At 45.8% G+C, this 22,664-nt stretch overlaps 1 protein-coding gene across 1 annotated transcript in view; it reads left to right on the top strand.

The window, feature by feature from the left end:
* The window catches only part of OCA2 (OCA2 melanosomal transmembrane protein), a 700,143-nt gene that overhangs the window by 549,504 nt on the left and 127,975 nt on the right, over positions 1 to 22,664 (top strand). Inside the window, exon 22 of the mRNA XM_075334313.1 lies at positions 20,447 to 20,540. Within this exon, the coding sequence (XP_075190428.1) occupies positions 20,447 to 20,540 (94 nt within the window). The remainder of the gene's footprint in view (positions 1 to 20,446; positions 20,541 to 22,664) is intronic.

Below are 22,664 nucleotides of genomic sequence, written 5' to 3'. Positions count from 1 at the left end.
TATACGTGGCTATTGGACTTTGCTATAGTCCCACTAGTGCCAAGACATTTGCAGAGCGCATCTGCCTGCGTTGCACACTCCAACTCATTATAACTAAGCCATTATACTAGCAAACACTCAGTGTACCTAGTGGCATCCTATACGTGGCTATTGGACTTTGCTATAGTCCCACTAGGGCCAAGACATTTGCAGAGCGCATCTGCCTGCGTTGCACACTCCAACTAATTATAACGAAGCCATTATACTAGCAAACACTCAGTGTACCTAGTGGCATCCTATACGTGGCTATTGGACTTTGCTATAGTCCCACTAGTGCCAAGACATTTGCAGAGCGCATCTGCCTGCGTTGCACACTCCAACTAATTATAACGAAGCCATTATACTAGCAAACACTGTGTACCTAGTGGCATCCTATACGTGGCTATTGGACTTTGCTATAGTCCCACTAGTGCCAAGACATTTGCAGAGCGCATCTGCCTGCGTTGCACACTCCAACAAATTATAACGAAGCCATTATACTAGCAAACACTCAGTGTACCTAGTGGCATCCTATACGTGGCTATTGGACTTTGCTATAGTCCCACTAGTGCCAAGACATTTGCAGAGCGCATCTGCCTGCGTTGCACACTCCAACTAATTATAACGAAGCCATTATACTAGCACACACTCAGTGTACCTATTGGCATCCTATACGTGGCTATTGGACTTTGCTATAGTCCCACTAGTGCTAAGACATTTGCAGAGCACATCTGCCTGCATTGCACACTCCAAGTTTTTTAAACTCAGCCATTATACTAGCAAACACTCAGTGTACCTAGTTGTATCCTAAACGTGGCTATTGTACTTTTGTCAATTCACAGTATTGGAACGTTATTTGCAGCACGTCTGCCTGCATTGCACACTCTAACTTTTTTAAACTCAGCCATTATACTAGCAAACACTCACTGTACCTAGTTGTATCCTAAACGTGGCTATTGTACTTTTGTCAATTCACAGTATTGGAACGTTATTTGCAGCACGTCTGCCTGCATTGCACACTCTAACTTTTTTAAACTCAGCCATTATACTAGCAAACACTCACTGTACCTAGTGGCATCCTAAACGTGGCTATTGTACTTTTGTCAATTCACAGTATTGGAACGTTATTTGCAGCACGTCTGCCTGCATTGCACACTCTAACTTTTTTAAACTCAGCCATTATACTAGCAAACACTCACTGTACCTAGTTGTATCCTAAACGTGGCTATTGTACTTTTGTCAATTCACAGTATTGGAACGTTATTTGCAGCACGTCTGCCTGCATTGCACACTCTAACTTTTTTAAACTCAGCCATTATACTAGCAAACACTCACTGTACCTAGTTGTATCCTAAACGTGGCTATTGTACTTTTGTCAATTCACAGTATTGGAACGTTATTTGCAGCACGTCTGCCTGCATTGCACACTCTAACTTTTTTAAACTCAGCCATTATACTACCAAACAGTCAGTGTACCTAGTGGCATCCTAAACGTGGCTATTGTACTTTTGTCAATTCACAGTATTGGAACGTTATTTGCAGCAAGTCTGCCTGCATTGCACACTCTAACTTTTTTAAACTCAGCCATTATACTACCAAACAGTCAGTGTACCTAGTGGCATCCTAAACGTGGCTATTGTACTTTTGTCAATTCACAGTATTGGAACGTTATTTGCAGCACGTCTGCCTGCATTGCACACTCTAACTTTTTTAAACTCAGCCATTATACTAGCAAACAGTCAGTGTACCTAGTGGCATCCTAAACGTGGCTATTGTACTTTTGTCAATTCACAGTATTGGAACGTTATTTGCAGCACGTCTGCCTGCATTGCACACTCTAACTTTTTTAAACTCAGCCATTATACTAGCAAACAGTCAGTGTACCTAGTGGCATCCTATACGTGGCTATTGTACTTTTGTCAATTCACAGTATTGGAACGTTATTTGCAGCACGTCTGCCTGCATTGCACACTCTAACTTTTTTAAACTCAGCCATTATACTAGCAAACAGTCAGTGTACCTAGTGGCATCCTATACGTGGCTATTGGACTTTGCTATAGTCCCACTAGTGCCAAGACATTTGCAGAGCGCATCTGCCTGCGTTGCACACTCCAACAAATTATAACGAAGCCTTTATACTAGCACACACTCAGTGTACCTAGTGGCATCCTATACGTGGCTATTGGACTTTGCTATAGTCCCACTAGTGCAAAGACATTTGCATAGCACGTCTGCCTGCATTGCACACTACAACTTTTTTAAACTAAGCAATTTTACTAGCAAACACTCACTGTACCTAGTTGTATCCTAAACGTGGCTATTGTACTTTTGTCAATTCACACTACTGCAAATCTATGTGCAGCACCTCTGCATGACAACCTCGTGCTCTGTTTTTAATAAGCTATAATGATAGCACAAAATACTGCCATTTTGTGGCATCATAGAACTGGCTGTTGTATTCCATTAGTGCCCCACTGGTGACAAGCTATTTCTAGCACCTCTACATCACACCCTCATGCACATTTTGCTACGCTAATGTTATAGCAAACTCATGGAATTCATTGCTGCATTTCATAATTCGGAGGGATAGAAAGTCAGGCTTCCTTTAGCTTTTCCTTCTGTTCATAGACAGCATCTCCAAGACAAATTTCCCCTCCACGTCTAAGTGTGGAGAGGCAGCTAGTGCGCATGCGTGTGCCGATGTACCCCAGCTGCAGCATAATTACAGTGTTTCGCCTAGTGAGTATGCTCAGCCTGACTGTGCCATTCCTGACGCTAAGTTTTCATTTCGGGATACAGCGCATGCTCCCACACTAAGTGTGAAAAGCCTCTTTGCACAGGTGCTTGCATTCCGTGCCGGGTCTAAGTCCTGTTTTGGGCATAGACACCATGCTAAAGCTGATAGTCTTTTTTCAGAGACTGTATTTCATGCTACTGAGCATGCTCAGGCACTTCCTGCATCAGAGACTAGGTCCGGTAATGAACTCTTTGGCCCTGGCCCTGATGTGGGGGTCCCATATAGACCACAGGGCATCAGGTGTCCTCCCAAATGGCTTGCAGAGGCCCACACCTATGACTTGTCACCGCATTATTGATGCTCAGACGATGACTGGTGAGGTGTTTGGGTCATGGCAGCCATGAGGTCATCATTGAAGTTGCGTTTCCAAATAGGACGCTAGTTATGCCACTCATGACGTGTCACTCTACTTTTGTCTCCAGGAGGTGCATTGTGGTTCACCCTGGTTTGGGGCGGACCCAGGTTATAAAAGGGGCTGGAGCCAACAAGGAGGTGCGCAGTCTTCTATTATGCTCCGAAAGAGCACACCTCCATGTGTTGAACCCATTGCGGCTTTAGGCCAGAGGTAGGCAGGGATCGGGTGGTGGATGCAGGCCACCACCACAGTTGGTAACGCAGAACGGTTAAGACCAGCTCCTGTCCTAACAGTCCTGCTTGTGCAGCCCAGTGGCATTAACAGGCCTGCTGCTGCTGATGCGCCTGCTGTCCACAGGTGTGGCCCCTACGCACACGGTCAGCGTACTCAATGGCCCCTGTGTTGTTAACAGGGAGTTCCTGGGCTGGGTGGGCATGTGGACCCTGTGACGCTAACAGGGCTCACAGTCTCCAGATCCGAATGGCGTCTAACTCGGTTCAGGCTACTATTAGTTTCATAGCCACACAGCTCTGTATCCTCCACCAAACCTTCAAGTTGCCAACCTCTCCTTTTCCAACTGGGAGCACGGTGGACACTGACTGCTGATGGGGATATATACCTTTCTCTTTCTTTTCTTATTAATTTTCGTTATATAGCGGTCACAGATTATATACCACTTTATCCAAATCTGCCAGTCCCACTGTAACAGATGTTGTTTCTTCAGCAAATGTTACAGTTGCTTAACCACCAAATCCACGGACCAAAACTTTTTTCCCCTTTCCAACACACCTGTTCCCCTTTCCAACAGCATCTGTCCTTTTTCAACTCATTTTGGGATATGACCAAAAGTGCAACTGTGCAGGGACACCGTACTCAACGCCATCTCAGCACAGCAGCCATCCCTCGGTCCCTCCGATGTGGACAAGTAAAAGACCATTTCCTCCTATCCATGACAAAGCGTTGAGATTCACTCTGTGCAGCACTGGTGTTTAGTGGACAAGTAGATCTAAGATTGCGTACCACATTCTGCAGATACTCCTGTATACGTGCGTCTATTTCTATGGCAGGAATTAGTTCGCCAAATTTTGTCTTGTACCGGGGATCTAACAGTGTGGCAACCCAGTATTCAGGATTAGTTCAAATTCATACAATCCGAGGGTCATGTAGGTAGTGCAGCAAGAAGGCGCTCATGTGTCTTGTGCATCCAGGAGGACCAAGTCCTTGGTGTGTTGGTGGCAGAGAGGTGAGAATCGTGCATCCTTCCTCTGCCCTCTACCCACAACCTCGCACAACCGAAATGTGAGCAAGCTCTCACTCATCTGCTGAGTCTTCCATGCCCATCGCCAGTTCGTCCTCCATTTCTTCATGGGCTCCTGCACTTTCATCAACACTTTTTGCTGATACTATGCGCCCTTGTTAATCCCTCTCCCTCACCATGAATGCCGCATAGGTGCCGCTGACCATCTGGACCTCGTAGATCTTGTTATCCCTTCCGCATATGACTCCTCCTGTACTTCCTCCCCTTCCTCTTGTCCCAACACCTGACTCAGAATAATAATTACAGTGTGCTCCATCATGTAGATGACCAGAATTGTCACGCTGAGAATGACATTGCCAGTGCTAAACATCTTCGTCGACATTTCAAAACTGTGTAGCAGGGTGCATAGGTCCTTGATCTGACACCACTCCAGCAGCGTGATCTGCACCACCTCTGGATCAAGTTATCCCAGGCTATATGTCTTACCGTATTTCAGCAGGGCTCTGCGGTGCTGCCACACACGCTGCAACATGTGCAGATTCCAATTCCTGCGTGTCGAAACATCGCATTTACGGCGTTTAACTGCCAGACCCTAAGACTTCCGGAGTGATGAAAGTTGTTGAGCTGCTGTGTGCGCACGATGGAAGTGAGCACATAGCGAGCGTGCCCACTGCACAAGGCCATGTAGGCCGTGATGGTGTTTTAAAAATTGCTGGCGAATTCGGCTCAACACGTGAGCCCTAAAAGGCACGTGTGTCACATTGCCCTGAGGATGGCCCGCAGCCAGGTTTGCATCATTGCCGCACACGGCTGTTAAGTCACCAACGTAGTCCGCTCCGTCAATTTGTACTCCGGTTGCCAGGTGACAACGTGTTCCTTTCATGAATAGTGCTGATGATGTGAGAGTAGTCGATGCCAGCGGCGCAGGTGGACGCAGGTTATGCTCACCCACTGGGCTGCATTACCTTGACAGATGCAGAATCTCTGGCTGAATGTAGCTGGTGGGTATCTCACAGATGAAATACCATCATTCAGCTACAACCAATGGGAAGACACCACACCCTTTTTTATGCCCATCCTGTCTGCAGACCACTGCCAGACATAGCTATGAACCTCTGGTTAATTTTACCCCCAGTTCAGTTTTATGATTTTGTGTGCTTGTTACCTGACTACTTTTCCTGCTTGCTGTTTATGTACCTTGTTGGCCGATACGCATTTCAACTCTGCTTGTTTTCTGATTCTTTCCTGGCCGTCCCATTCTGTTCCTGTTCCTCAATTAATGTTTTGACCCTGCCTGACTACTATTCTCTGTAATAGCGGTGTGACTCACATTTCCCATACATTTCAAAGTAAAGCTTTGACCGCCTGATGGCATTGAGCTCTGCTGCCAGCATAGTAAGGAGGTGTGTGGTAGTCCTTGTGCGCAGTTGCAAGGAAGGGTGGCCTGACCACACAGGGTTTGCGCCAAGGTAGAGGACCCACACGAGGTTGAAGAGGCAGAAGCAGTGTATTAACTTCTACATACAGAACAAGGATTGAAACAACTCGTGGGGACGGCAAGACTTGTACAGCAGACCCTTCTCCATCTCTCACCATAGTTTGCCAGTGCCCAGTCAGTGACATGTAATGACCCTGTCTATGCTTACTGGTCCAAGTATCTGTGTTGAAATGCACCCTGTCGCACACAGATTTTCTCAAGGAAGTGGTGATGTTGTGTGCGACATGCTGGTGTAGCGCGGGCATGCTTTTCTTGGAGAAGCAGTGGTGATTGGGCATGTGGTACTGGGGCACAGCGACAGACATAAGGTCTGTAAAATCCTGTGTGTCCACTACGCGTAAAGGCAGCATTTCGGTAGCCAACAGCTTACAGAGGGATAGAGTCAACCACTTAGCTTTGTCATGGGTCGCAGTAAGTGGCCTTTTATTTGACCACATCTGAGGGAAAGAGATCTGGCTGCTGTCTGTAGACGGTGTTGAGTAGGGTGTCCCTGGAAAAATGCAGGTTTGTGAGAAAAGTGCAGGCGGAGACATGATGTTGCCTTCATCTTGCCTTCAGATCTGTTCATCTTGTATCATTTTTAAAAAACACATCAAGCAAGGGTTACTCCAAGCGGAGTCTACCTTTTTTCCCAACATTGGGCACACAGACACCCCATCAGTGGCAGCACTTGTGCCCTAGTTGCAAACAGGATGTTTTGATTTGCATCAAGCACATTCCAAATCCACAAGCATTTACTCTCCCCAGGCTGACACAGGGGTAGTAAATTCCTTCTGGATCCATGACTTGTTCATTTTGATGAACGTCAGTGTGTCCACATTGTCACTGGACAGACGCGTGCGCTTATCTGTCAGCACACACCCAGCAGCACTGAAGAAGACACGTTCAGAGACAACGCTGGCAGCTGCACACGACAAAATCTCCAAGGCGTAACTGGAGAGCTCTGTCAATTTTTCTAGATTTGAAGCCCAAAAGGAGCAAGGCTCCATTTGCAAAGTCATTGCATCGATGTTCATTTGGAGATACTCCTGTATCATCCTCTCCATCCGTTGACTATGTGTCAGACTTGTTGTCTCTGGTGGCCTTGCAAAGGAGGGTCTAAAAAAATTATGAAAATATTCCATAAAATTGCTGTTACCAGCACCAGATACGGTCCTACTGGTACGGGTAGACTGTTGAAGATGACGATGCCGTCCCATGTTTGTCAAGTTACAACTGGGAGAATCACTCCCTTCACCTGCACGGTTGTTTGGTGTAAAAGCCGAGCTAAGATCGAGTAACAGCTTATGCTGATACTCCAGCATACGTGCGTCCCTTTCTATGGGTGGAATTATGTCACAAAATTTGGACTTGTCCCGGGGATCTAATAGTGTGGCAAGCCAGTAGTCATCATCACTTCTAATTTTGACAATCCGAGGGTCATGTTGGAGGTAGTGCAACAAGAAGGCACTCATGTGTCTTGCGCAGCCATGCGGACCAAGTCCACGCTGTGTTTGTGGCATAGAGGTGCTAACCGTTCTTTCTTCCTCTGACATCTCCCCCCAACCTCTTTCAACTGAATTTTGACCAAGGTCTCCCTCATCCGCTGAGTCTTCCATGTCCATGGACAGTTCGTCCTCCATATCTTCATGTCCTCCTGCACCTTCCTCAACATCTCGCCTGCTACCATGCGCCCTTGTTGATCCCTGTCCCCCATGGTCCCATGCCTGCCGCGTTGGTGATGATGAACGTCTGGACCTTGGTGATGTTGTTGTGTCTTGCGCATATGAATCCTCCTGTAGTTCCTCCCCTTCCTGTTGTCCCACCCCCTGACTCCGAATAGTGTTTAGCGTGTGCTCCAGCATGTAAATGACTGTAATCGTCATGCTGATAATGGCATTGTCAGCGCTAAACATATTCGTCGCCATGTCGAAACTGTGCAGAACGGTGCATAGGTCCTTGATCTGAGATCACTCCATCAGGGTGATCTGCCCCACTTCTGCATCTCGTTGGCCCAGGCTATACATCATGACGTATTGCACCAGGGCTCGCCGGTGCTGCCACAGTCGCTGTAACATGTGGAGAGTTGAATTCCAGCGTGTCGCCACATCGCATTTCAGGCGATAAACCGGCAGGCCGAAAGACTTCTGGAGCGATGCAAGTCGCTCAGCTGCGGCGGTTGAACGGCGGAAGTGAGCACTGCAGACAGTTTACGTGCCCTGGTCAGAAGGCCATCTAGGCCGGGATAGTGTGTTAAAAATTGCTGGACAACAAGGTTCAACACGTGAGCCATACAAGGCACGTGTGTCACCTTGCCCAGGCGAAGGGCCGCACCCAGGTTTGCAGCATTGTCGCACACGGCCTTACCAGGCTGCAGGTTGAGTGGAGACAACCATTTATTAAACTCTGACCGCAGAGCTGACCACAACTCCTCAGCTGTGTGACTCTTATTCCCAAGACATGTCAAGCTAAAGACCGCCTGATGCCGTTGCGCTCTGCTGCCAGTATAGTAATGAGGGGTGCGTGATTCCTTCTGCGCAGTGAGAACGCTGGTGGCCTGACCAGGCAGGCTTGGGGCGGAGGTGGAGGACCCAGATGAGGTGGAGGATGCAGAAGCAGTGGCGGAACTTGGACAGACAGAGGATTGACACACAAGTCGTGGGGACGGCAAGACTTGTGCAGCAGACCCTTCACCATCTATCAACATAGTTACCCAGTGCCCAGTCAGCGACATGTAACGTCCCTGTCCATGCTTACTGGTCCAAGTATCGGTGGTGAAATGCACCCGTTCACACACAGAGTTTCTCAAGGAAGCGGTGATGTTGTGTGCGACATGCTGGTGTAGCGCGGGCACACCTTTCTTAGAGAAGTAGTGGCGACTAGGCATCTGGTACTGGGGCACAGCGACAGACATAAGGTCTCTAAAATCCTGTGTGTCCACTAGGCGGAAAGGCAGCATTTCGGTAGCCAACAGCTTACAGAGGGATAGAGTCAACCTCTTAGCTTTGTCATGGGTCGGAGGAAGTGGCCTTTTATTTGACCACATCTGAGGGACAGAGATCTGGCTGCTGTGTGTAGACGGTGTTGAGTAGGGTGTCCCTGGAAAAATGCAGGTTTGTGAGGAAAGTGCAGGCGGAGACATGATGTTGCCTTCATCCAACGTAGGTGCTATCGATGTCTGAGAGAGCTGTACACACTCACTTGTTTCCCCTTCCAAACCAACTGACGACCTACCAAGCAAACTGCCTGTTGCGGTTACAGTGGTGGAAGTTTTGCGTGGAAAAACAGGTGTGACAGCTGTCCCCACAGTCCTAGAAGATGAAGAGCGCGCGGATGCACTGGAAGGGGCGGGCGGTGGATGGTTCGCTCCGCTAGGCCGCATTGCAGCACAGTGAGCTTCCCACCGGGACCTATGATATTTATTCATGTGACGATTCATGGAAGAAGTTGTCAAACTGCTGAGGTTTTGACCTCTACTAAGAGAATCATGACAAATTTTACATATCACATGATTTGGGCGATCTTTTTCTATGTCAAAAAAGGAACAGGCTAGGCAAGGCTTAGAGGCCATGCGACCTGTTGATGCACCCCGAATAATGCTCATAGGCAGAGTGGTGGCTGAGGATGCAGTTGTAGACGTGCTACCAGTGCTCCGACTCTGTCCAGGAAGGCGCAAGGTAATTTCGTCGTCGGTTGCATCCTCCTCCACCGCCTCTGTTGACCTCCTCGAGTGCCTGACTGGGGGTTGACAGTAGGTGGGATCTAGAACTTCATCATCAATTGTTGTGTTTGCACTCCCCTCCCCCTCAGACCGAGCCTCTTCTTGCCCTGACCGAATATTTAAGTTGTCATCCCAATCGGGTATCTGCGTCTCATCTTCATCAGTATGTTCCTCATTGCCTATAACCACAGTTGTTGGAAAGGCAGCATTTTGGTAGCCAACAGTTTGCATTTTATGAAAGTCAACCTCCAAGCCATGTCATGCCCTTCTAAAAGCATGTATAACACAGCGAGGGGACTCCAACCACAGTCTCCCTCGTTTCCACTCACTGGGCCACACACACCCCACTTGACTGGCATCGGTTGAGCTCCCTTTTGAAAAAGAAAAAGATGCTTTGCATGAAGCACTCTCAAAAATACGCGTGCCTTTCCCGTCCCCTGGCTGACCCAGGGGAAGAAAAGTCCTCTGAGAGCCATGACTTGTTCATCTTGGTTCTTTTAGAGACACAGCGAGGGGACTCCAACCACAGTCTCCCTGGTTGCCACTCACTGGGCCACACACACCCCACTTGACTGGCATCGGTTGAGCTCCCTTTTGAAAAAGAAAAAGATGCTTTGCATGAAGCACTCTCAAAAATACGCGTGCCTTTCCCGTCCCCTGGCTGACCCAGGGGAAGAAAAGTCCTCTGAGAGCCATGACTTGTTCATCTTGGTTCTTTTAGAGACACAGCGAGGGGACTCCAACCACAGTCTCCCTGGTTGCCACTCACTGGGCCACACACACCCCACTTGACTGGCATCGGTTGAGCTCCCTTTTGAAAAAGAAAAAGATGCTTTGCATGAAGCACTCTCAAAAATACGCGTGCCTTTCCCGTCCCCTGGCTGACCCAGGGGAAGAAAAGTCCTCTGAGAGCCATGACTTGTTCATCTTGGTTCTTTTAGAGACACAGCGAGGGGACTCCAACCACAGTCTCCCTCGTTTCCACTCACTGGGCCACACACACCCCACTTGACTGGCATCGGTTGAGCTCCCTTTTGAAAAAGAAAAAGATGCTTTGCATGAAGCACTCTCAAAAATACGCGTGCCTTTCCCGTCCCCTGGCTGACCCAGGGGAAGAAAAGTCCTCTGAGAGCCATGACTTGTTCATCTTGGTTCTTTTAGAGACACAGCGAGGGGACTCCAACCACAGTCTCCCTCGTTTCCACTCACTGGGCCACACACACCCCACTTGACTGGCATCGGTTGAGCTCCCTTTTGAAAAAGAAAAAGATGCTTTGCATGAAGCACTCTCAAAAATACGCGTGCCTTTCCCGTCCCCTGGCTGACCCAGGGGAAGAAAAGTCCTCTGAGAGCCATGACTTGTTCATCTTGGTTCTTTTAGAGACACAGCGAGGGGACTCCAACCACAGTCTCCCTGGTTGCCACTCACTGGGCCACACACACCCCACTTGACTGGCATCGGTTGAGCTCCCTTTTGAAAAAGAAAAAGATGCTTTGCATGAAGCACTCTCAAAAATACGCGTGCCTTTCCCGTCCCCTGGCTGACCCAGGGGAAGAAAAGTCCTCTGAGAGCCATGACTTGTTCATCTTGGTTCTTTTAGAGACACAGCGAGGGGACTCCAACCACAGTCTCCCTCGTTTCCACTCACTGGGCCACACACACCCCACTTGACTGGCATCGGTTGAGCTCCCTTTTGAAAAAGAAAAAGATGCTTTGCATGAAGCACTCTCAAAAATACGCGTGCCTTTCCCGTCCCCTGGCTGACCCAGGGGAAGAAAAGTCCACTGAGAGCCATGACTTGTTCATCTTGGTTCTTTTAGAGACACAGCGAGGGGACTCCAACCACAGTCTCCCTCGTTTCCACTCACTGGGCCACACACACCCCACTTGACTGGCATCGGTTGAGCTCCCTTTTGAAAAAGAAAAAGATGCTTTGCATGAAGCACTCTCAAAAATACGCGTGCCTTTCCCGTCCCCTGGCTGACCCAGGGGAAGAAAAGTCCTCTGAGAGCCATGACTTGTTCATCTTGGTTCTTTTAGAGACACAGCGAGGGGACTCCAACCACAGTCTCCCTCGTTTCCACTAACTGGGCCACACACACCCCACTTGACTGGCATCGGTTGAGCCCCCTTTTGAAAAAGAAAAAGATGCTTTGCATGAAGCACTCTCAAAAATACGCGTGCCTTTCCCGTCCCCTGGCTGACCCAGGGGAAGAAAAGTCCTCTGAGAGCCATGACTTGTTCATCTTGGTTCTTTTAGAGACACAGCGAGGGGACTCCAACCACAGTCTCCCTGGTTGCCACTCACTGGGCCACACACACCCCACTTGACTGGCATCGGTTGAGCTCCCTTTTGAAAAAGAAAAAGATGCTTTGCATGAAGCACTCTCAAAAATACGCGTGCCTTTCCCGTCCCCTGGCTGACCCAGGGGAAGAAAAGTCCTCTGAGAGCCATGTCCACATTGTCAGTGGACAGACACGTGTGCTTATCTGCCAGCAGACCCACAGCAGCACTGAAGACAGGTTCCGAGAGAACGCTGGCTGCAGGACACGACAAGATCCCCAAGACGTACGTGGCGAGCTCAGGCAATTTATCAAGATTGAAAGCCAAGAATGAGCAGGGCTCAAGTTGCACATTAATGGAATCGATGTTTCCTTGCATATACTCATATATCTGTGTGTCCTCCTCTTTTTCCTTGTCCAGCTCTTTTGTTTTCGCATGAGTATATGTCCTTGTCACTTTCCCATGTGTTGTGAGTTGTTTGTGACCTTTTGGACACCTTTGAGGGTGTTTTCTATGTGTTTTTCTGTGTTTGTGATTGCCTGCCATTGTTTCCTATGCAGTTCGAGTTCGGTTCGTTGAACGTTCGACGAACCGAACTCGAATGGGAGGTCCGTTCGGCGAACCAACCTCGAGCCGAACCGCGACCGGTTCGCTCATCTCTAGTTTGCACTCCCCTCCCCCTCAGACCGAGCCTCTTCTTGCCCTGACCGAATATTTAAGTTGTCATCCCAATTGGGTATCTGCGTCTCATCGTCATCAGTATGTTCCTCATTGTCTAAAACCACAGGTGTTACAGTTTGTGACAAAGGGTCAACATTATGCTCAGAAACTTGGTCCTCACGGCCTGAATCAGAGTCACAAAGGTTCTGGGCATCACTGCAGATTATTTCCTGGTCTGTACTCACTGTAGCTTGGGAGCAGACCTCTGATTCCCAGGCTATAGTGTGACTGAACAGCTCTGCAGACTCAGCCATCTGAGTTCCACCATACTGTGCAGGGCTGATGGAGACTTCCGAGCTGGGAGAAAGCAAGTTTGATTGGGATGACAACTCAGAGGACTGGTGTTTTTTGGATGCGGTACTTGAAGTGGCTGAGAGGGCACTTGTTGGACTACTTGAGATCCATTCAAGCATTTTCCTTTTTTGGCCATCATCTACCTTTGTTCCTGTTGTTCATGTCCGTAAAAAAGGGAGCACATCGGATTGTCCACGGTAAGTAGTAGACATCTTACTTTTGCTGGTAGATGGTCTATCTTCAGCAGATGATAATGGAGCTCTGCCACCTTCCCCACGGACAAACCCTTTTTTTCCCTTTTCCAGCACGCCTCTTCCCCTTTCCACCAGCATCTGTCATTTTGCCACTCATTTTGATTGCGACAAGATTGTGCACTGAAAATGTGGTAGTAAAAATTGAGAGGTGGTGTAGATTGCAGCGGTGGTCTAGCTTTATTAACAGCAGAATAATAAAGAATAAATATCCCTGATAATGCACCTACGGCCCTTAAACTGGCAGCATAAATTGCTAATATAATGGCTTAGTTATAATGAGTTGGAGTGTGCAATGCAGGCAGAGGTGCTGCAAATATCTGTGCACTACTGGGACTATACAGAAGTCCAATAGCCACGTTTAGGATGACACTAGGTACACTCAGTGTTTTGCTAGTATAATGGCTTAGTTATAATGAGTTGGAGTGTGCAGAGGACAGGAGGGTCCAGTGCCAGGGTTGTGGGGCTCTGGGTAGAGGAATGGAAGCCTGCCTTTCTATTCCCTCCTAATGGGGAAATGCAGCGAGGAAATCCCTGACCTTAGCTACACAGACGCTGTCTCTGTTTTCAGGACCTGTCACCTATGGCTCTGACCCTGCCGGTACGAGCCCTTAAAAGGACTGATAGAAAGTGCTATCCCTAAGCTGTCCAGCACTGTGTATGGAGCGCATACAGCAGTATCGGCGATAGGACTCAGGACGGAGCTGCGCCAGTGATGTCTGACACCAAGGACGCAGAAGAGATAATGGCGTCCGGACGGGCAGATACTCGTTTTTATAATGCAGGGACATGTGACATGGACATCCTATCACACATGTCGTTGCTTCTCTGGCTAAAAGTCCACTTAGCTGTGTGTGTGTCTGGGATTGGCTGACATGCTGGCCCTCCCCACTACACGCGCGCGCTTAGGGAAGGAAGACTAGGAAAAAAAAAAAAATGGCGTTCGCCATTATCCATACAGCAGTGATCTGAAGGCGCTGTTCCCGCACACTATACACTATACACTGAAATTTCATAATAGTGTGAGTCACAGAGTGACTTACACTATTACAGCGGAAAGCCAGCTGGGAATTAGCTGTTTTTTTGCTGCTAGAACCGTTCTCGAATGTATCTAGAACTATCGAGCTTTTGCAAAAAAGCTCGAGTTCTAGTTCGATCTAGAACAGGCCCCAAAATCACTCGAGCCGCGAACTGGAGAACCACGAACCTAGAACCGCGCTCAACTCTACTCTTTAGTGAATACTGTAAACATAAACTTTGCATAAAACTATGCTTTTTCACACAGCTGTCAAACAAAAAGTGGAATAAAATGCGATCAAAAAGATGAATGTAAATAAAAATGGTACAGCTAAAAACATGATTTTGTCCCAGTAAAAAAAACAAGCTGCCTTATGGCTCCATCAGCAGAAAAATAGGTATTACTCTCTCCCGTGATACTCGATTGAGTAACGAGTGTCTCGAGTTCCCCGATGCTCCATTGAGCATCTAGCAGTGGCGAGCATGCTCACTCATCACTAATAGCAGCCAAATTAAAAAATCTGGTATTGCTGTAAGCATACAAAACCCAAAGAATAAAGTCATCTAAACACTTGTAGTGCATGAGGAATGGCTTAAAATAAGAAATGAAACCAATTCTTGACTATATCAACCTACTGTTGATATAGAGCTAACACCGGAGTTTCCTTGTAAATATCTGAAATACGTGTTCATATGGAACCCCATTGAAAGATTTCTTATAATGCAGTAGATGGACACACTGTGGACGGCATCTGGCCTATGATACAGTAGTATCACTTTTTATAGGTGTATTTCTTTAGGCATGTATAAAAGCACAGTTGACCACGTGTTTGTGCACGTTTGAAAATCCAGACACTACTGAACAGACCAGAGTCCAGAGAAACTCTGTCTTCCTTATTAGTGAATGGATCCCTAGGGAGTGGAGGGGTTACATCTAAATCCCTTGTTTCGGATATTTATATTGAAACTCTGATGTAATTACTCAGCATAGAGCACAGGATACATGTGAACCGATCCTTCCCTACCCCAAAATGCAACCAATAACCGCTTCAACCCATCGCAAAGAAGTCAAGTCCTCAATCTAGTCTGGCAGCGGTTATCAGAAATATAGGTTGTATTCAAGTTAAAGGTAGAACAAAGGCAAAAACGACAAAGCTCCCACCAAAAAATTTAGCAAATTCTCTGTACCTAAATCTTAATGCCCCCCTTCCTTCTGAACCCCACAATGTTCTTAAATCTTTTAGTATGCACATGATTGACATTAACATAATGAGGAGTGCCCACTTATTTTACGTGTGCGTGTGCTCCAGAAGCACAAGCTGGCACAATGTATTAGGCACTACAATGGCATAATTGCTATTTGCACTGTGCAGCTTCCATTGCGTGTTTGTTTCTCGAAACGTTCATAGTGTTAAAATAGTTAATAATAAAACTATCTATGAATTCCCAGAAGGGTATAAACTCTATTAAATGGTCAATTGATGGGATTTCTACTCCTTTAGCACATTAGGGCCTGCAAATTGAGTCTGCAAACCATTCTACTAAAATCTGCACCAAAAAAGTCAAATAGCGCTCCTTCTTTCCCAAGCTTTGCCGTGTGGCCAAATGGTACTGTCCTGCCTTGTATGGACTATTGACACATTCAGCAGAAATTGTGTAATAAATTATTTGTCCTTTTTTAGCCATTTCCCTTGATGAAAATAAAAAACTTGGGGCTAAAACAGTAGTTAAGAGGTAAAAATGCAATTTAGTTTTTCTCCACAGAATAGTATAAAATTCTGTGACATACCTGTGATATCAATATCTCCACTGAATCACTAGATGTATTCACTAAAGGGTGCAGTTTGTAAATTGGGATAACTTGTGGGGGTCTGCTTTTCTGGGATGGCAAGGGCTCTGCCAATATGACTTGACACTCCTTAGCTGTTATAACTAAATCTGAGGTCGATTAATTCCAAGCCATGTGCCCACACAGTAGTTTTTCCCCACATATAGAGTATTTGCATACTCAGAAAATAATGTACATCAAATTGTATGGTGCATTTTCTCATGTTACCTTTGTGAAAATTAAATATTTGGGGCAAAAGCAACATGTATGATGGGTAACAGTCATTTGGTTTCTAGCAACAGAAAGTCACAGCATTTCGCTGTGCAAAATGCTTCCTGAATTTTTATTGGTCCTGTTGTTAGTATTCATTGTACCAGGTAGCTTTTCTGCTGGATTTTCATCTCTCCCATTTTAGGACCCAGCATTAGCTTGCCTTTCATCCAGCTGCTGATTATCAGTATTCTCTTTGTGTTTAAATACTCCCATTTTCCCTAGACTGCTGCTGGTGATATTGAGTTCATTCAGCTCTGGCTGCAAGCAGGAGGCTTGTACTCATCTGTTGTATCGTTGGTGTTACTTTGCTGAAATTCCAGCAGAGTTAACTATGTATAAGTAGTTCATGCTCTTTTCCCTTTGTGTCGACCTTGTGTCTTCTATTGTGTTTAGTGGGGTTGACAAAGTGCTCATACCCTCCATTCCCTGTTTAGGGCCCAGCACAAGGATTACCTAGGATCAGGTATCTGGCTCTGTGCATAGATGCAGAACCTATCTAGGCTGGTGAAGGACCCCAGGGACCAGCAGTAGGTTTGGTCAGGGTTCACCATATTCCTCTTCCCTAGAAACAAGGTTTACCTTCTCTTTTGTAGTTGGCTTGACACTTCCCCGTACCTATCATGACAACATGTAAAGTATGGTAAAAATGTATTTTTATTTTGAGGTGACTTTTCTAGCACTTCAGTGGCACTGCCAATGTAACATTACAATTCCAGCAAAATCTGCATTTCAATATGGTGTTCTTTCAAATCTGAGCTTTGCAGTGTGCCTAAAAAGTAGTTTCCAACTACATTTAAAATATTGGAGATCCTGGGAGAAATTGTATAACAAATTATGATCTATTTCCTCCTAATAGCTCTTATGAAAATTAAAAACGTGAGGCTAAAGCAACTTTTTTGTTGAAAAAATTAAATATTTCATTTCCACAGCCCAATGTTTCACATTTTTGTGAAACATATATATATATGTGAGTTTGAAATGCTCACTAGCTGAGACAAATTCCTCAAGAGGTTTGCATTCCCAAATGGGTCGGTCACATGTTGGAGGTTGCTGATATTTTGGCACCATAGAGACTCTTGAAATGTGACATGGCACCCTCAGTTGTCTCTTCCTGCTAAATCTCCCCTTGAATAGTGCTCCATCCCTTCCGATTACTGCTGTGCACCCAAATATTAGTTTTCTACCTCATATGGGGTAACGCTGTACTCAGGAAAAATTTCAGAATTAACCATACAATCTATTTTTGTTACTCCCTTTTGTTACTCACTGTGGAAATAAAAAAAAAATGGGGGCTAAAGCAACATTTTTATGGCGAACAATTGTTTTTCTATTTTATGGCTCAATGTTATAAAGTTCTGTGAAGTACCTGTGGGCTCAAGGGGCTTAACTTGCCTCTAGATAGATTCCTTGAATGATGTAGTTTCCAAAAGGGGGTCACTTGTGGGGGAATGTTTACTGCTTAGGCACATTAGGGGCTCTGCAAATACGACATGGCATCTTTCTATTCCTACTAATTTTATGTTCTAAAAGTCAAATGGCATTCTCTCTTTCCGAGCCTTGCTGAGTGCCCAAGCTAAAGTTTTCACCACATATGAGGTATCTGTGTACTCGGAAAAATTTTGCAAAACATATTTCAGGGTCTATTTTCTTTTGTTACCCTTGTGAAAATGGAAAATTTTGGACTAAAGGAACATTTTTGTGAAAACGATATATTTTCAATTTTTTCCCACATTACCATTAATTTCTGTGATGCACCTACATTGTGTTCAGCTCATTAAATCTATATTTGAGCCCTTTGATGGTGCAGTTTTTAAAACAGCATTACTTTTTCTGTCATATAGGCCAGCCAAGGTCTTTTCAAATGTTTTTTGTAAAATTTGTTGGAAAAAAGAGCAATTTGTGGTACTTTTTTTTTTTTTTTTTCTTTTCATTTTCTAATAATTTTACAGGAAAGAAAAACATAACAAAAAAGAACAACAATATAACACAATAATATGTGCACAGGGAACAGGAGAAACATGTGTACAGGGGAAAAATAAAGAAAAGAAATGAAATATGTGGCGCCCCTGAGGCTTAAGTCGCCACAAAATATTGCATCTGTTTTAAGTTGTAATTCTCTTCCGGGTGAGAAGAGTTTAATCACTGGTTTCTGCCACTTTACACAAACATCTAGCATTAGTCACCACACACCGGAAGCTAGACTGCAGGTGGGCACCATAGCAATGGGTAATCCCCAGCACTGCTGAGTCATTCCAGAGGTGGGGCCTGCTCTCAGTGAATATCAAGATAAACCGTTTCACTTTTAGTCACAGAACAGCCCAGGACAGAGCACAGAGCAGACAGCCTTGGGGGAACAGCATTTAACAAGCTGGCCCTGGGATGGAAGATAGGTGGAAATAGTCCCAGGGCCAGGGGCCACAACACCGCACTGAGTCTGCAGGAATGAGACTGAAAGAGGGCGAGAGACAGAGGCAGCTAGTGGAGATGTTGGGACAAGAGAAGATGGTAGCTGAGGTCGAGCCTAACCGTTTCCACAGTGCCAGTGCAAGTTGGCGTGCAGGACCCTCGGTTGGGGACACCTTTACGGACTCAAACAAATCTGCAGGAGATGGGGATTTCCTGTACCATTGTCCACTACCCACTTTCCTGGAGCACAGTAACATATAGGATCTGCGGTCAGGGCTACAGTCGGACCCCATGGCGAGGACCTGCATCACCTGCATACAGGACAGGACACTTAACACAGACAGCGGGGTCCCCAAAATGCTTCAGGCTACTGGGCAATGTGTGTCAGTGCAAGGAGGAAGGTCTCACACATTTTTACAGACACCGCTGAGTGCCTCTGATTCATCCAGGACCGGCTGGAGTTCATCCATGGCAGTGGAGAGTGGTACCTCTGGGGCACCTTAAGAACTGTGAGTAAACAGAACTTTGAACTGCAACCCTCTGTGTCGTCCTTCTCATTGCCGTTGCCGGTGCCGCCGTCCCGCTCTTCGGTGCCATTAGCCGTCCACATCGTCCTCATCCTCCCTGGGGCTCACTCCACCTGTGGAGAGCTGAACTATCAGCTGCGTTAACTAAAGTCCCGGAGGAGAGTAAAATCTCGCAGTAGTGGCTAATTCCTGGCCACACACCACGGGTGGTGATGCAAAGCATCCCCATTCCCATCCAGCACCACCCCTGGAAGAGGAACAGTTGCAGGAAGGGTCGGCGGCAGAGGAGGCTGAGACCCCAGTCACCGCTGCAACTGGTGACATGCTTCCCAGGGACCCTTTGCCCTTCTTCCATCCCATTCTAAACCTTGCACCTGTTTGTTTGTCATTTACATGTAGCCGACGGGGCCACGGAGCCGGGTCAGGCCAGTCACAGCAGAACCCCAAAAAAACCACTGGCTCGGTGATGAGTAACCCCTTAGGGCACGTAGGGCGCTATAAATTCACACTGACAAGGGTATCTCCACAACACACCACAATAACATACAGCAGTGCTCCAGCAGCTGAATAACCATGCAACAATTCCAGTATCGCTTTCGCTATATTTGGCATGGAGGAGCAGGATCCACCATATTTTAAAGGGCAGAGGTGACTAAGTAACCTGTGACCCCAGCAGCAACTCACAGGCCAGCAGGAATTATCTCCTGCCAGAAAGATATCATTGAGCATAAAAGTGGTCGATGCTCAGCTCTGACTAAACAACACAGAAGCACCAGAAGGCATGTCAGACACTGCCGTGTGAACAGTCTGAAGTCGCCATGACACTTTGTGTGTATAGAGCAGCACACCGCATGACATAAATAATTAAAGTTCGATGAGTCAGGACTAGAGAAAGTTGGAAATCTACCACATGCCTGAGTTTGATTTCTGCCTTACTAAACCATATTTTGTTTGTTATAATATTACTAAATCTTGTAATGCTGCACAAAATAATATATTGAGAAGCGGAATGGTATTAGAGAAGAGCAAAAATATTTGAGTATATATTAGCTGCAAAAAAAAAAGATGATTTGGTAGACATTTGTAAGTAATACAAGTATGGTAGTGTCCAGGCTTCTTGCTGGTTAATTTTGCTTTTTAATCCAAATATTTTTTAACCATTTATATATTTTAAACAGAAAATAAGAACTGAGCAATGTTTTTTCTTTACTCCTCATAGATTCCAGTGTTAATAAATTTAAGCCAGGATGCAGATGTTGATCTCCCTATTCAACCACTTATTTTTGCCCTCGCCATTGGTGCTTGTTTTGGAGGTAAGAAATTGAACATGCATTTCAATAGTGCTATTACACAATGGTATTTTGACTATGATTTCTGCCTTCTTAACTTTTTCTTCTTGTTTCATTAAGATGCAAGATATCAACTGTAATGCTACTGCTGTGAATTAATCTCTCCATGGTTCTGATTTTTTTTCTTAGTTAAAAAATGGACTCCTGAATCATTGTATGAATATTATAAAACTAGCAAAATCTATCACTAAAATAAAGGGGTGATATATTCTGTAATATAAACAGCTGCCAATATATTATGGAACAAACTCAACTTTTTTTTGTCCTCAGTGATCCAGTGCTGGTCTTCTTGCAGCACTGCTAGTGAATGTTTACATCTCTGTTGCGTTTGTCCATTGCAGCCAGTCAGTGCTAGCAGTGTTCTTGTGCTGTACTTCTAGCAACATTGTTTCCATCACTGAATGTTGATGACACTATGTATAATTAAAAAACTGGTAATTCCAGAAAATTAATAATTGTAGGCGATCAAATATAAACAGTGTGACATTTCAGTCTATCCAATATAATTTAATTATTTATATATCACCATTGATTTCATGGTGCTTTACATTAGAAGCGGGTTACAAACAAAACACAAATATAAATTACAGTGACTATCAATGAGACTGGAACAGAGGGGAGTGGGCCCTGCCCTTCAAGGCTTAAAGTCAATAGGCTGATGAGGAAGGAGAAAGTAGGTTGAAGGGTTGTAGCAGCTCTGGTGGGGATGAGGACACTGGGGTCATTGCAGGCAGTAAGCTTTTTTGAAGAGATGAGTTTACTAGTTCCATCTAAAGATTTTGAATGTGACAGATAAGACATGTTGGGGCACAAAATTACAGAGGGTGTAGGAAACACAGGAGAAGTCTTGGACACGGGTGAGGAATGTGTAAGGGTGGTGGTCAGAAGGGAATTCTTGGGAGGACTGGATATGACATGTTGGAGTATATTGGGAGGTTCAGAAATATACAGAGGACACCAAATGGATTATGGACGGCTTTGTAGGTCAGGGTTAGTTGTTTGAACTGGATAAATTTTGGATATTGGTAGCGAATGAAGGGATTTGCAGATGGGAAAAGTAGAGGAGTAGTAGCAAGGAGAAAGGTGGATTAGTTGGGAAGCAGAGTTAAGGACTGACTAGAAAGGTGTTAACAGGAAGGCCACACAGGAGGATGTTGTAATAGTTGAGGCAGGAGATGATGAGGTGATGCACTAGCATTTTACTAGATTCAGGGTTGAGGAAAGTATGCAAATCTTTGATTTGGAGGTGAAAATAAGTGAAGAGTGTTTAAATGTGCGGTTTGAAGGACCAGGAACAGTCGAGGATTACCCTGAGGCAGAGGCCTCTGGGTACAGGGAAAGCATGATGTTGTTTAATATGATGGATAGATGAGGTTAATGAGTTAGGTGATCTAGAGGAAGGATGATGAGTTTAGTTTTGCTCACATTGAGCTTTAGGAAGCATGATGAGAAGGAGGAGGACATGACTGGACGCTCTCTAAGGTTCTGGACAGTAGAGATGTAACATCTGGGCCAGAGAAGTAGACATGAGTGCCATCACAGTATAGGTGGTTATGGAAGCCATGGAACTTTAAATTGTCCCAGGCCAAAGATATAGACTGAGAAAAGTAGGGATCCCAGTACAGAGCCTTGAGGAATGCCAACTGAGAGAGGGCATGTTGAGGAGGTAGTGTAGAAGTGGGAGACGATAAATGTGCAGTTGAAAAAATGAGGAGCTTGAACAGGGGTTAAGGTCTATGACACAAAGGTAAGAGGGGATTTGTAGTAAGAGGGAGTGGTGAACTGTGTCAAAGGCAGAGTACTGCTCTAAAAGGAAGAGGATAGAGAAATGTCTGTTAGCTTTGGCAAAAAGTCGTTAGTCATTGTGGTCATGGCAGTTACAGTGGAGTGGTGGCAATGGAAGCCAGATTGTAGGTTATCTAAGTGTTAGCTAGATGAGTGGTGAATGGAAAGTTCAGCATGGACATGCTGCTCAAGGGCTTTGGAAGGGAACAAGGGCAGCAATATGGAGTGATTGCTAGAGATAGTAGGATCGAGAGAGGGCTTCTTTAAGATATGCGGGATTGTGGCATGTTTGAAGGTAGAAAG

This window comes from Anomaloglossus baeobatrachus, chromosome 2 (genome assembly GCF_048569485.1).
Source record: "Anomaloglossus baeobatrachus isolate aAnoBae1 chromosome 2, aAnoBae1.hap1, whole genome shotgun sequence".
NCBI classification, from domain to species: domain Eukaryota; kingdom Metazoa; phylum Chordata; class Amphibia; order Anura; family Aromobatidae; genus Anomaloglossus; species Anomaloglossus baeobatrachus.
This window is presented reverse-complemented; position numbering and strand designations above follow the sequence as displayed.